Below are 13,583 nucleotides of genomic sequence, written 5' to 3'. Positions count from 1 at the left end.
TTGCATATGACATCAAAGAGACAAGAAAGGGTGTTTCTCTGAGCAGGAAGCTAAAGGTTTCTCTGTGAAGCTAAAGGTGGTGATCTCCGGCCTCCACTTGTCCACATGCTGCCGTGTCCTTGAGGAGGACGCTGCTGTCTCTCCAGCTGACAGGTAAACACCTGCGTGCTGGTCTGCGTTTGGGGGACAGAGTAAACAAAAGAGGCAGATTGCAGGACCCAGATTGGTTTCATTCGCAGTAAAGTAGCTTTTGGGTTTTCTTCAGTTAAGGTTAGAAAATGGAGAACACATACACCCCAGATTCATGTCAAGAGAAGCAGTCTCTAAAGAGACAGAAATAAAAAAAATGGTTCTATATAAAACAGATTTTATATTTACAGTGATGAACCGATTGATGTACACTAGAAACGAGGATGCTTCTCAGCTTCTATCAGTCTGAACTTAAATCATCCAACTGGATCAACAGGTTGTTTAGTTGAGATTTATCAGACAGAAAATAAAGTCGTGAGAACGGGGCTGTAAACACGTGGCAAGGATCATCAGTCCGGGACTTGAACCTGTGACAGAAGCACTGAGAACACACGGGGGCCGTGCTTTGCTAAATAAGCTATTGTAACCAGAAAATTAAACTTTAACATTTTTTTACAAGGTCAGATAGATGTCAGTGCAGCTTCACACTCATCATCTTGTGAGAAAGCAGCACAAAACCAGTGAGTCAGACTGTCCCCCTGACAGCAGCAACATGCGCTAAAGTGTAATGCAAAACTAAAAAGCCGTTTCATTAATGATACCAACAGACCTCTGTTTTGTTGCCAAACCAGTCAATCAGTCTGGCTTTGAGCATGACTTGTGCATTTTCATAGAAAGAAAAAAACCCACCATAACATGCTAAAACCTTGTTCCATGTTATTTACATACATGTCATCTGCTGTGTCCTGGTACATTCATGTCATCCAAAGGATGAGTCTCTGTGGTTGTTGTTGTTGTTCACCAGCTGAGTCACAGCTTTCCTAACAACAAACCGAACCAGCAACCAAAGAACGTGCATGACTATCAAATCACTATGCATTTTCTCTTCACAATCTGTCAATTGCTCGGCATCTCTCCGGAGATGGACCACCTAGAAGACATCAACCCAAATTCAGCTTCTGCTGAGAACTAGAAAGCCAATGAGAAGGTGAAACTGTGGCACATTTTTTTAAAGGGATTTAACTGATGCAGACTTCCCCGCACTCCCAGTTCTAAAGCTGCTGTAGTTCTGGTCAAGTTTCAAACTCGAAGGGTTCAAGCTATAATCTTGTAATCATTTTACAGCCTTTACACTGTAAAACTGAATTACAATTACTTCAAAGTTGGAGGAAATTTGGAAGTTTGATAGATATTTAATAAAATTCTGTAGAAAGAGACCAGATATCTCTAATATATTAGGCACATTAGGTCGTATACCTAGCATAAATTAGGTATATGACCCAAAATTAGGGTCATTATGGCTAATTTTGGAGGGTCGTATACAACTCATGTTTTAAAATTTTGGGCTTCGGTGAGACGGAATTAGTTTTGAGTAAATCTAACGTTCTGCGAGATTATTTGAATTTCTCCGCAGTGAGAAATTCAACATCATAGATTGACAATCATTACCTTTGTGAAACATGACGGTCGACACACATTCATGACACATTATGGAGTTTTATCAATTTTTACTGCCCCTATTCGCCAAAAGCATTTGAACAGAAATGCAGTAAAACAGCTGTGTCAATTATTTTATGAATTTGAGCTTATTCTAATGTGTTCTCTTTGTTGACAGAAGAGCAACAACAATGCTTCTCATCAAATGACCCGCATGGAAAAGTCTGGTAACTAATGCCAAATCATGACTTTCAATCAGCACGAAATGTTTTTGTGAAGAAGGAAAATTAAAAGATTCCTTAAAATTCAACAAAATGTTTATTCAAGAAACATGAAACGCACAAGATTAAGACTATGATTCTGGATTTCACTTTCTCTTCTTCCTTTTCAGAGCTTTCCATTCTCCCTCTTGAGTGGCTAAACTGCCAAGCAGCTCCTTGACCTTCCTCTTTCTTTCTGCATCCCTGAAACACACAACATATGTAAACGTGTTAAAGGTGTTGCAGTGGTTTGGTTCACGTTCGCGCACACGAACGACGAGTTTCATCCGTACCTGTTCATGACCTCGCTGAGCTTCTCTCTGGCCAGGAAGCGAGAGTCCTTCCTGATCTCCCTCAGGGCTCCCTTGAACTCCTTTTTGTACTTGTGCTTTAGTCGCTCCTTCTCTCTCTCCTCTCTGGTGCTGCCGCGCTTCTTTCCATAGTCCAAGCTGTTAAAAAAGATCAATTAAATCAAAAGAAAAGCAGATGGATATACATTTACCATTTATTTATTGTTAAACAATAGGATCTGGAAGGAAGAAGTCTCTCTTGACGCTTACACTTCCACAATCTTTGGTGTAAACAATTTCAGGGGAATCGGCTTCTTCTTCTCGAAAACTAGCCGAGTGTGAGTCACAGAGGCGCTGCTGATAGCTTCCAAGATCTCGCTGTGAAGCTCCTGCAGCAAAACAACAAACACTATAATTAACTGACAATACATGTACACAAAAGATAAGGACACAGAGAGAAAAAGCTGCAGGGAAACTTTGCTTCATTAAACCAACGTGTTTCTAACCTGTAAAGGACTGGGTAACATGTGTGAGGAAAGATGCTTGGAAAGAAGCGTTCTGATTGGCTGGAAGATGTGCGTGAAGGAGGTGAGATCTTTGTAAAGCAGGCAACATCTCTTCACCAGGTCCAGGCAAGTAGACAAGCAATTCAACCTGTAAAAAAAAAAAAAGACAAAAGGAGGAAAAGATATACAGTTAAGTTTCAGGAAGTATGACCCATCCACCTACATTTTTTATTTTTTTTTTGCCCTTGGCAAAAAAGGAAGAAACACTTGGTAACCGTCCTGTGGTTACATTCAAATATGTACAGAGATATTTACATATTCAACGTCTCTACAGGACAGTTACCAAGCGTTTCTTCCTTTTTGCGAAGGACAAAAAAAAAATTGCATACACCTCCTATTGTTAGATGTCTGTTAACAATAGGAAGTGCATGTACGTTTCCATCTGACATGAAAACGTTTTATCCGCCACTCTCACATCCTTCTGACAAGCCAAACCCAGTAAAAAAATAACTGTATCTATGGCAAATTTAGAAGTTACTCAATCTTTTAGATCAATTTAACATTTCAAAAAAAAAAAAAAAAAAACTTCAAACTTATACAGTTTGGAAATTGCAACTACCAAGATTTAAAAAAAGACATTGACGGCAGCCTATGAGGTCCTGTACACATGGAGATGAGCACAAAATACCCTAGTAAAAATTTAAGAAAGAGTTTGCGTCCACAACGACGAGTTGCAGGACGACAGAAAATTGTGCACTAGGTATGCCGGGCCAGTAGGTGATGCTGTAACATTCCCATAGAACCGCACAAAAAAACCAAAAAAAAAAAAAACGCAGAACAGCTGTGCTGCCAGGTTTCTGTTCAACTGGGGTTTGTTTCAGTACTGTAGACTGGAAAACAACCAGTTTGGGCAGGCTGTTAAAATTTAAATTGCTTTTCACAACATTTGACAGGTTTTTAGAAAGTTCAGAAAAAAATTATTCCGAAATAGCTGTAATTGTGCGGCAAGAAAAACACAGTACATGTACGTTTTAATAAAATGTGTTCCTGAACTCGTACTACTCATTCATTTGAAAATGTGTAGAATCTGTCCAACGTGACATCATCAATGATTACGAGTCTTTGGTTAATCAACTGTCACTAATTATGGTATCGTAAAAAAACTTCATGATTTAAAATGACGTAAAACAATATATAAGTCCTATTGTGTTCAATAAGAGTGGAGTCTATTGCTATATATATATATATATATATATATATATATATATATGAAATGTAGAAAAAAATAAGTAGCTTTCCATAATGAATAGGACAAGCATATTCATGCATTAGCTTGAATATGCTTGAATATTTCTGCATAATTTCAGTACTGGGTGTGCATTTTCATCATTTGTTTAGAGACAATTTAACCTTCATGCAGAGCACACTCACTGACTCGTTATTTAATCACTCCTGCAAAAACGACTACAGTCGCCGTCCTTTGGAAACACAGCAGCTGGTGAGCATGTGTCTGAATAGCCAAAAGGAATGCAGAAATTAGAAAATAACTGGGCACTGAGGTGTGAGGACGTGCAGAAATGCATTCGCACGGTGTGAAGGAGATCAATGCTTTCTCTGTCTTGGACTGAACGTGTGAATCACTTTACAGGAAAAAACTGGAAACATGTTTATTGATTAAATTTACATGTTTTGACTTACACCGAAATGCTTAAACACAGAACAGTTTTATTGTAAATGATTAAACAAATTTTATTTTTAAATCTAGTTCACATTTTTTGTCCTTATTTGATATAAACAAAAAAAAAAACAGTTTCAGAAATATGTTTTTTTTTCTATTATTTCAAAGCCTGAATCATTTTTGAGCATCTAATTTAATGTTTCTGACTAATATTTATTGTTGGGTACAAATAAAAATGCCCACTCTCTCAAAGGGTGCATGAACGTACTCCACCGAAGCCTGTTTGCAAGCTTTGCTTTGTGCCCACACACCAGCTGCTGTGTGAAAAGCACGCCTGTGACTCAGACTTGCACGAGGGGACGCTCTGAGCCACAAAGTGTGTGCTGGTAAACACAAGCATGGTGGTCTATCTTAGGCTTTCACATCCACACTGTGTCAATGAAAGTCGCTATCTGGATCAATACAGAGAAAACACACAGACTCAATCAACAGCTGGTTGATGGAAGGGGAATGTTTGTCCTGACAGAAACAGAACAAATATGTATTTTTGTACTATAATCTTGTTTCAGTCTCAGGTTTTATCTTTCATTACATCATTTCATTTTTGTTCTCCTGATAGTGTGAAACTCTGACACAGATACGTCTGACTGCTCTGTTTAGGCTTTTTCATTATTTACATACTTTAATCAGTTACTTGCACAGAATATAAAATGACCAATGGCAACCCAAGACCTGTTACCGGTGGTGTTCCACACAGGCCTGTCCTCGGCTCCCTTTTTTTTTCCTCATATGTAATCTCGTCTCCGTGGTTCTGATTTGACCTTGCCTCTCTCTGCCTTATTTGATTGTTCAGAGAAAAAAAGACTTTTTTTTTAATGACCCCAAATCTTGATCGCAGTTAATAGATCATTGGCTCGTTCATCACATCATAACAGTAATGTACATGTAAGTATTGATAGTACATTTTCTTTTGCAACATTCTGCTTGCCTTTACTTAAGCCTCATCATCTTTTTTCATCAGTATCCCCCTCCAAACAGAGCAACTACTTCTAAAAGCTCTTAGATTTCTCATTTTGGTTCTTGCAGCTCCATTCACTAAGATTTACGTTAAGTCTGTAGTCTGCAGAGGCACCAAAACCTTCCTCAACCTTCTTTGATCAAAATACAAGCAGAATATTTGGTGATACAGATTTCTCAAAATGCCCACCATCTATCAGGACACATCATGCATGTCCTGACTGACTTTGTTGCTATTAAACTTCAAATGTAAACTAAATAGTCTAATGAATCAGAAAAAAAGGGAAAGCAGTGTCAAAATAGCAGTGCTAGCTACAATTTAGCTAGCACTGCTTTAGCCATGCTCTGGATCTTCTTTTAAATGTCATTATTGTGGTTGTTACTGCCACCTAGTGTCTTGACATAGCTACTACAGCCCCTGAACATTTTTTTTCCAAAGACGAGGAGAAAAACAGCAATCGTTTGAATGATGATTTTTAGCTTAAAGCTTTTATAAGCTTGCTCCTTCACACTCATCTCAAGTCTTCAAACATAGCACTCCATTCTGAACTATCCCTTTATTTTTCCTCTTGATCACATCATGTGAAATCTTTCAAACACATTGCTCCCTGGCTCTGTAATTCATTCCCTCTTTCTATTTGAACCACAGTTTCTCTCCCTTCATTCAAAACTCACCTTTTTGATTGGCTTATTCCCAGTCTTTACGTTCACCAAATATGCTAAACCTAATTGTATTGTGTGCATTTTATCTATAAAAGTGTATTTGTTGAATTTTCTGAATGAATGTTTTCTTAAAGGCAACTCTGCCCTCGAAACAACCTACATCTGAACATCAACATTTTTTACATACTTATCCTTATCTGGATATTTAAATTCTTACCAACATTTTTCTGGTCGTGTTATTGCTAACAGAAGTCATAAAATGTTCAAAGTGATTGCATCGAGAAAAAAAAAAGTCAAATAGGTGGCAGTAGCTAAACATCAATTACCAAGGAAATGCGACCTTTCGTTAACGTCAGCTACCATCTTTCTTTAGAATTTAATTTGACTGATTTATTAAAGGAGATATCAAACTATTCGATATAAGCTGTCAACCTTAAAACAACTTAACACACAAAGTGCTCTAAGTCTTACCTGTAGTGATCTTTGTTGAGATCACTTTTGAGTTCCAGCTGCTGGGTAGCAGACAGCGGGAGGTTTTCCTTTCTCCAGCTGCTGCAGGACTCTGAGTTAGATAACACAAGCAGATCACTGTACTTCCCCGACAGCCTGAAGGGGGGCACCACCATGCAACCTGAAACAAATAGGCAAAATATGTCAGATCTGCTTCACTTCAAAAGAAAACTTGCAAAGGTGAACCAATAGAAGCTTTAACAATGTGAACATACCTGCAGAGGCCTTGTCCTGCACAGCCAGATGTAAAGTTCCACTCAGGAAGTTGATGAGCTCCGGCAGGAAGCGCTTAGACAATGAGACGTACTCCACGGCCAGACAGCACAGCACTAAGCCTGACGTTAGGTCTTGTAATGATCTCACCAGACACTAAAAAGCACAAAATACACACAGACGGAAAGAGGTTAAATATTTGTTGCAGACAATAAGCATCTTGGTGGGAGAACAAAAAAGATCCAGTAGAACTATTGGTTTAGAAAATGTAAACTATGTTTCAGCTCTATACGTGGATAATTTCTTCCGGTCTAAAAAATATGAAGCAGAAGTTTTACTTACAATTTTACATATGATAACAAACAAACAAACAAAAAATTTGGGGGAAAAAATCCAGACAATAATCAGGATGCAAATTGTCTTACCTTAGTAAGGGTCAGGCTGATAAAAAGCAGGGCAGGAGTTGTGACAGGATGCCTGAAGTCTGAGGTTGGGAACAGCAATGCTGTCACTTTGAGGTAAACGAGCTAAAAAATACAAAACACAAACGAGCTTTGACATGGTCTGGTAGAACCACTGTAGATCAGTTTATTATTATTATTATTATTATTATTATTATTATTATTGCTTTGTAACACTGGTTTTGCATAACTTTCAAAGACGGTTTGGATTCAAAGTTTTGTTAAAAAAATAACTTTTCTTGCAGCCGTGCAGATGAAGGAGAGAAGCAGAGCTAATTGATGAGCAAGAACACACACACATCTTTTTAGTTTCTGAAACATTCATACTCGTATTTGAGTTTTTATTTTCACCCATTAACTGTGGCTTTTAGAAAACTACAGCCATTATAGTTAAACCTTTAAAATACTACAAACAAACAAACAAACATGTTTTTAACAGCTAGCAAAATCCCACTAACAACCATTAGTCACAAATTACAATTAAACTATCTGTATGGAAGTGATCTTAGGGAAAAAAAAAGGCATCTTATTGTCCAACCATCACAAACATAAACGCATGGATAATCTCTAATGAGATTTCAGTAGTTGTTTGCTTCTGTCTGCTGAAAAGGAGCTTTTCATCAACAATTCACCTGGTTTCTGTGAAATGCAGAGTATAAATATGTAGAAAAGCAGCTCGTGTTTTAACTCCAGTATAGTGGAGGATCTGTAATGCTGTGGGTCTTTGTTTCCCCCCATAGCATGGTAACATGGAAATTCATGGCACCATAAACACTGCAACACGGTCCATTGAAAAGAAGTTAGCATTGGGTTTTTCCCCAAGACGATTACGATCTAAAACATGTTGCCAAGTAAAGCAGCTTCCGTGGCTGTTTGTAAAAAAAAAAAAAAAAAAAAAAAGCATGAGGGAGGAAGAGGAAGTGAGTTTTCTAGTTAATAATTCATACCATGTCTAACGTGGGAAAAGCAGCATGACCTTTGACCTCAACTGCCTCCTCCATGCTGTGAGCGGCGTCTCCGAGGATGCTCTGCATCGACTTGCCGGCTGCTTCGGGAAACATCTGACACAAAGCGTACAGCTCCCTTCAGAAAATAAAGAAGACAATGTGAACAAATCAATTGTTTTTTTTCCTACATTTTAAGCCTAAGATGTAAAGTAGGGAAAGAAAGTCACTTTCTGAACTCACGGAATGAGTTTATCTATGGTGCCGAGCTCTGGTGGACTCCTTGTAGCCAACTCTCCCATGTACTCCATCAGAAAGCCCACAAGTTTCTGAGAACAACAAAACAAACAACTTAAATTCACGTAAACATCACTTGGATGAGTCGTACGTTTTGGTGGCGTACCTGCAGCTTGAGCTTGTTGCCTGCGGCCAAACTAGGGTGGTTGCACTTCTGAGTCCTGGCCACGATGAGGCGCTGGTTGTCGGGTGTGTGACCGTGAAGCAAATCTTTCAGGTCTTCGTAGCTTTCGGGAGCTAAAAGAAGAGAGAGACGTTTTTAAACTGTTTTGGAGAAGAAGAAATCTTGATGAAGAAGGCCTCGACGTGCATTTTGCGATTGAAAATAATCTCTAGCAGAGTGAGAGCAGTCACCGGCGAATGTGTACGGGAGCTCTGCTTTGGCTGCCTCCTGCCGGGCCTTCAGCTCCTCTCTGTTCAGAGTCTGCTGCTGCTGCTGCTGCCTGGAGCTGCTCGCTTCCTCTTCCTCGTCGTTCTCCTCGTTTTCACTTTCCTGCTCAGATTCAAGGTCAGAGTGACCGTCTTCGTCTTCGCCGCTGCCCTCCTCTCCCTCTTCTTCCACATCATCCTCATCATCATCATCATCATCCTCTTCGTTTTCGCCCTCTGCCTCCGAACCCTCTTCCTTTTCGCTCTCTCCCTCCTCTTCCTTGTCGTCTTCAGTCTCTTCCTCAATGTTCCATTTTCCGTCCTTTCGGAAAGAAAATAACATTTATTTTAAAATAATAATAATTTAAAAAAAAATCTTTTAAGGCCCCTGTTGTTTTGAACTGAGATACCTGATAAGCGAGAGTTTTCTTGTCGTGCTTGTCCAAGACAAAGCCGTCGTTCAGGTCGTCGGCGGACATGTGGACTTGACTCTGCACACCGTCCCCGCCCTCATCTCCCATCATCCTCCTCAGACGGTCAGCCTGAAGAAACGTAAAGCAGATTACAAACCCGTTGCACAAAAAAGGTGCAAAAACAAAAAGCAGCGATGACAGCTACGGCTTTTGCTGCAGTCACCTCCAGTTTCTGCAGTTTCTCCTTCTCCTCCTTGGCCAGCTCCTCTGGGGACTTCATCTTCTCCGAGGGTTGGGCCTTCATCTCGAAGCCGAGCTCTCGGACCATCATGTCGTACTCCTCCGGCTGGCAAACCCAAAAAAGAAGCAGAGATCAGAGGAGGACTAGGTGTGAGACAGAAACCTTGCAGGGTTTTTTATTTTATTTTATTTTTTATCTATACCTTTGCTTTCTCCTCCGGTTTGTCGACGTTTTCGGCTTTGGGAGTTTTCTTCACCATCAGAGCCTGAATGCTTTTCCAATCCTGATCCAGCTTCTCCGTCAGCTCCTGGGCCTCCTCCTTCTGCACCTGACGCTCCCTCTGTGAACAAATGTCTGCATCATTTTCCAGGCTTCTCCAATCTCACATTTCCAGAGTTCTCTGCATTTCAGCAATGTTTAAAACATACATTTAAAAGGGATGCAAGGTTAATTAAATGAAAGAAATGAATGCATGGACAAATAGCTTCTCTGTAGGAATGCTGTGTTGAACATAAACACCAGAAAAAACAAAATCACTGCAATCATTAGTTGGAAAAAAAAAATGTTATTTTGCCTAACAATTAATCACGTGCTGCTCTATCAGCATGACTGTGTAGTCGGCTCACCTTCTCCTGCTTGGACTTCTGGATGAGCTCCTCAATCAGTTCCTGTCTGGATTTTATCTTCTGACCCCCCTGCTCATCCTCCTGGTACCCCCCAGATGTCTTCTTCCTCAGCAGACCCCCTCCGCCTCCAAAGTGGGAGGCGGTCAGTTCAGCTGCGTAGCAAAATAAAACGCCTTTAGCAACAAATCGACGACATAACTCGCACGCGACAATTAGATGATGGGAATTTTCAAATGAGGCCAATTTACATCAGTAAATACACAGAAAAACAAACGAGAAAAGAAAAAAAAAGACCTGCATGCTTGTAATGTTTAATGTTTCCATTATGCAATGCAGTTTGAATTGATTTGTTGCTGAAAATGCGGCATACAAATAAACTTACCTCTCCTGAACAATCCATGAGCTACATAGCATTTTTTCTAAATGTGTCTGTGGTTCGGACTTACCTGATAATAGGCCTTTCTCCTCTGATTCATCATCGCTACCAACAGTGTCATTAAATTTCTCAATTTCAGCCAACGACTGGCCGTAATGAGTCAGTTCTTCCTCCTCATTCAGGTTGTAGACGTCTCTCTTTCCATGGGCACGCTAAAACCCAAACACCAATGGAAAGAAATATAGTAGTAGGTCACAGTGCAGGTGAAAGCAGCATTGGAGAAAGTGTCAGGCTGTTGTGGCTGTACGCGGTTCTATCGAGCACTTCTACTTGTTCAATAAAAACATTGTTAAATATGTCTTATTTCTTAAATCTTCAATCATCCAGACAACAAAGACCAAACAAAATGATAAGATTTAGTGCCAATATACAACAAGCATTTAGGCAGTGAAGCAGAGGTTCCCAAACTGTTGGGCGCGCCCCCTAGGGGGGGCGCCGTGCCATTGCAGGGGAGGGCGCGGGAAGCCGTCTGGATGAAAAAGAAAAAAAAGAAAGAAAGAAAACATGAGCGCTGTATGCGCTCAGTTTTTACCTTAGAATGGCCAAGTCTTTGTTATTCCTATGTCAATTTGAGACAGTAGGGGCTTCTGCATTTCCCATATCTGTGTCCTCTGTCACTTTTATGAGCAGTTAAAACTGTTTAATCCATTGTTAACATGTGCTAACCTGTTTTTCCGAGCCGCCTTTAAACGCAGCATGAGCGCTACGAAGCTCATGCTGGGTTTCCACCTGCTGCTGCTGTGCGTAGCTACGTAGGTTTGTGTTACAATCACGGCAGCAAACCAGCAAAACGCAAAGAACTTTTCACAGTTTTCCCCAAACTAACCGACTGAGTTGAGTAAAGCTGTTGGATGCAGATAATGCTAGCTAAAAGATGACTAGCTAATATCATAATATCAATACATCACCTTAAGCTTAACAAGTAGCCTTTAGGCTACTGATGTTGTCTATGTTCGGCTACGTACATTCATTTTGCCCCCCAAAAAGTTGATCCCCTCCCCCCCACAAACATCGTTCAAAAAGGCAGCTATTTGTAATCCATAGGGGGGGCCCAGAAAATGTTTAGAAACCACTGGGGGGGGGGCCCAGGTGAAAAAGTTTGGGAACCACTGCAGTAAAGAAATAATTGTTCTTGCTTTCTGTGCCAAGTCATTAAAAAGTAATCAAATCCAACCCAGATCAATGAAGAAGTCACCAACCTGTCTTTCAATGGCGAACCTTTGAAGGATTTTGTCTTCTGGAGCCATTTTGGCATCATATTCTCCAAGGCGTCTGTCGATGAATTTGTTAGACTTGTTTTTCTGTTTGTATTCCTTCAGGAGCGTTTCTTTTCGCTGTAGACAAAAAAATAAATAAATAAAAAATATCCTTATTGTTGAATCTACTATCTACTTTTTAATCATTGGTTTGTAATTCCATTTGCTTCAAAAATCCTCTCTCAATACAGCACAGTGTTAAATTGACGGTGTTTATGTAAATCCACACCCCACTTTGTACATTTTTTATTTGTTTAAAAAAACAGAAATTTCTGAAACCATGCACCATTTTTCATTAGCATTATAAAAATATTCTTTTGGTTTGCTCTAAATGTTGCATCATGTATAAAACTGATTAAAAACAAATAAAACTTGTACTTTCCAGAATTAATTGATAATCTGTCAAGTTTGAAAAGACAAGTGAAAGACTAAGCATCAACAAACAGATGATGGTAAATGTAAATAAAAGGTTTGTGGTATCAATTTTTCTTTTCAAATATGTTTCTATATTTTATATCTTTAATATAAAAACATGTTAACGAAATTCCTCTTATGAAAACAAGGACAAACTTTAATTTAAATTATTACACAACATAAAAGCGCAAATCATAAATGAAAGCAAGCAGGCAGTAAAAGTGAAAGAAGCCAGTTAGGTGAGCTGTTTCTCACCTTAATGATAGCTTTGGAGCGGGATACTCCTGGCAGACCCACGTCGTGTTTGCTTTTCCTCCCCAGAACATCAAACTTCTTTCTGTTAATTTTCACCTCAAAAGGGTTGTTTTTGATCTCAGTGGCTGCTTTGGCTTTACGGACCTTGTCCGCAAGGTTCTTCTTTTTAGGAGCCTTCCCCATCTGTCGTGGAGAACAAGCAGATAATCACGCACCGATCGCTGACTTGTCATATAACAGAGTTCATAAAGATTTTCATCAGTAAATCCAGCAATTCCCTACATTTTCTAAGTTCTAGGTCTTTTCTTTTTCGCCGGGGTTTTCAAATACAAGTACACCAGTTAAAGGCAGATATTCTTACAACAGTCAGACTAATCCTGGATTCTGCAGAAAAGAACACAAAGTGAGGAAGGAAATAAAAGACATATGACAGACAAATAAAAAGGATGGACGGATAAAACTTGAACAGAATGCCACAGACGTAGATACAGGAAAAACAAATATTTTTAAATTTTTTTTTTTTTTTTTTTTTTTTACATATTTTGACATACTTATCAGGATCTCGGAAACTTGCATCGTATAAGCCTTTTCTGACCTGACCAGCAATAATGAACTCTGTATTTGTGCGTCCTTTCGCAGTTAATGTGTTAGTTTTTAAATAAACCTTAATGAAAACACCCGTACCTTTCTTTTCTTCATTCCCTTTATATAAAGTTAACAACACACTTATCAACTTCAGTTCATAATGTCAATGTGGAAAGTTATTGACGAGATTAAATATTAAATCACATGATTTGTTAAACTAAAACACCCCGTAGGGAAAACTACTGATGTGTATAAAGAAGTTAATAAACAAGAGGAAAAAGAAGTGTTATTTTCAGCACTAACCGTCAACAACTTGTAAACATACGAAAAGTCTCAGACAGAAAGACACGTTTACCTTAAGGCCACAGCGAGGAGTCGAGTTATTAAACTCAAGTGGATAAAGAAATCAAACAACGACTGTAGACAGCTTCATATATAATTGTTTGTATCCACGTTTCTTCACCAGGTTTCCATTTTCCAGCGTGCAGAAGGGTCACAATGCCGATAGTACTTCCTGTGGTAT

General features: G+C 39.3%; 1 protein-coding gene across 1 annotated transcript; it reads right to left on the bottom strand.

The window, feature by feature from the left end:
- Positions 1–1,680: 1,680 nt before the first annotated feature.
- Positions 1,681–13,583, bottom strand: nop14 (NOP14 nucleolar protein homolog (yeast)). The gene is made up of 19 exons (XM_007558957.2): positions 13,416–13,583; positions 12,476–12,658; positions 11,750–11,884; positions 10,561–10,702; positions 10,115–10,266; positions 9,691–9,828; positions 9,471–9,593; positions 9,245–9,376; positions 8,820–9,156; positions 8,572–8,702; positions 8,412–8,497; positions 8,172–8,307; positions 7,189–7,290; positions 6,766–6,919; positions 6,512–6,671; positions 2,683–2,830; positions 2,447–2,565; positions 2,180–2,335; positions 1,681–2,090 (listed from the first exon to the last, which is right to left on the bottom strand). Exons 2-19 carry the CDS (start codon positions 12,656–12,658, stop codon positions 1,994–1,996), a joined length of 2,631 nt encoding a protein of 876 aa, XP_007559019.1. The 5' UTR covers positions 13,416–13,583; the 3' UTR covers positions 1,681–1,993.

This window comes from Poecilia formosa, unplaced genomic scaffold (assembly GCF_000485575.1).
Source record: "Poecilia formosa unplaced genomic scaffold, Poecilia_formosa-5.1.2 Scaffold100, whole genome shotgun sequence".
Lineage (NCBI taxonomy): Eukaryota > Metazoa > Chordata > Actinopteri > Cyprinodontiformes > Poeciliidae > Poecilia > Poecilia formosa.
Note: the sequence above shows the minus strand (reverse complement) of the source record. Positions and strands in the feature narration are given on the sequence as shown.

Bases quoted from the DNA above. Each gene is read 5' to 3' on its own strand.
- nop14 (XM_007558957.2), bottom strand. From the start codon at position 12,658: ATGGGGAAGGCTCCTAAAAAGAAGAACCTTGCGGACAAGGTCCGTAAA. The intron at 9,829-10,114 runs GTGAGCCGACTA...ATTTGTTCACAG, and splicing joins AGAAGTCCAAGCAGGAGAAG to AGGGAGCGTCAGGTGCAGAA. The intron at 8,703-8,819 runs GTGACTGCTCTC...CTCTTCTTTTAG, and splicing joins GCTCCCGTACACATTCGCCG to CTCCCGAAAGCTACGAAGAC.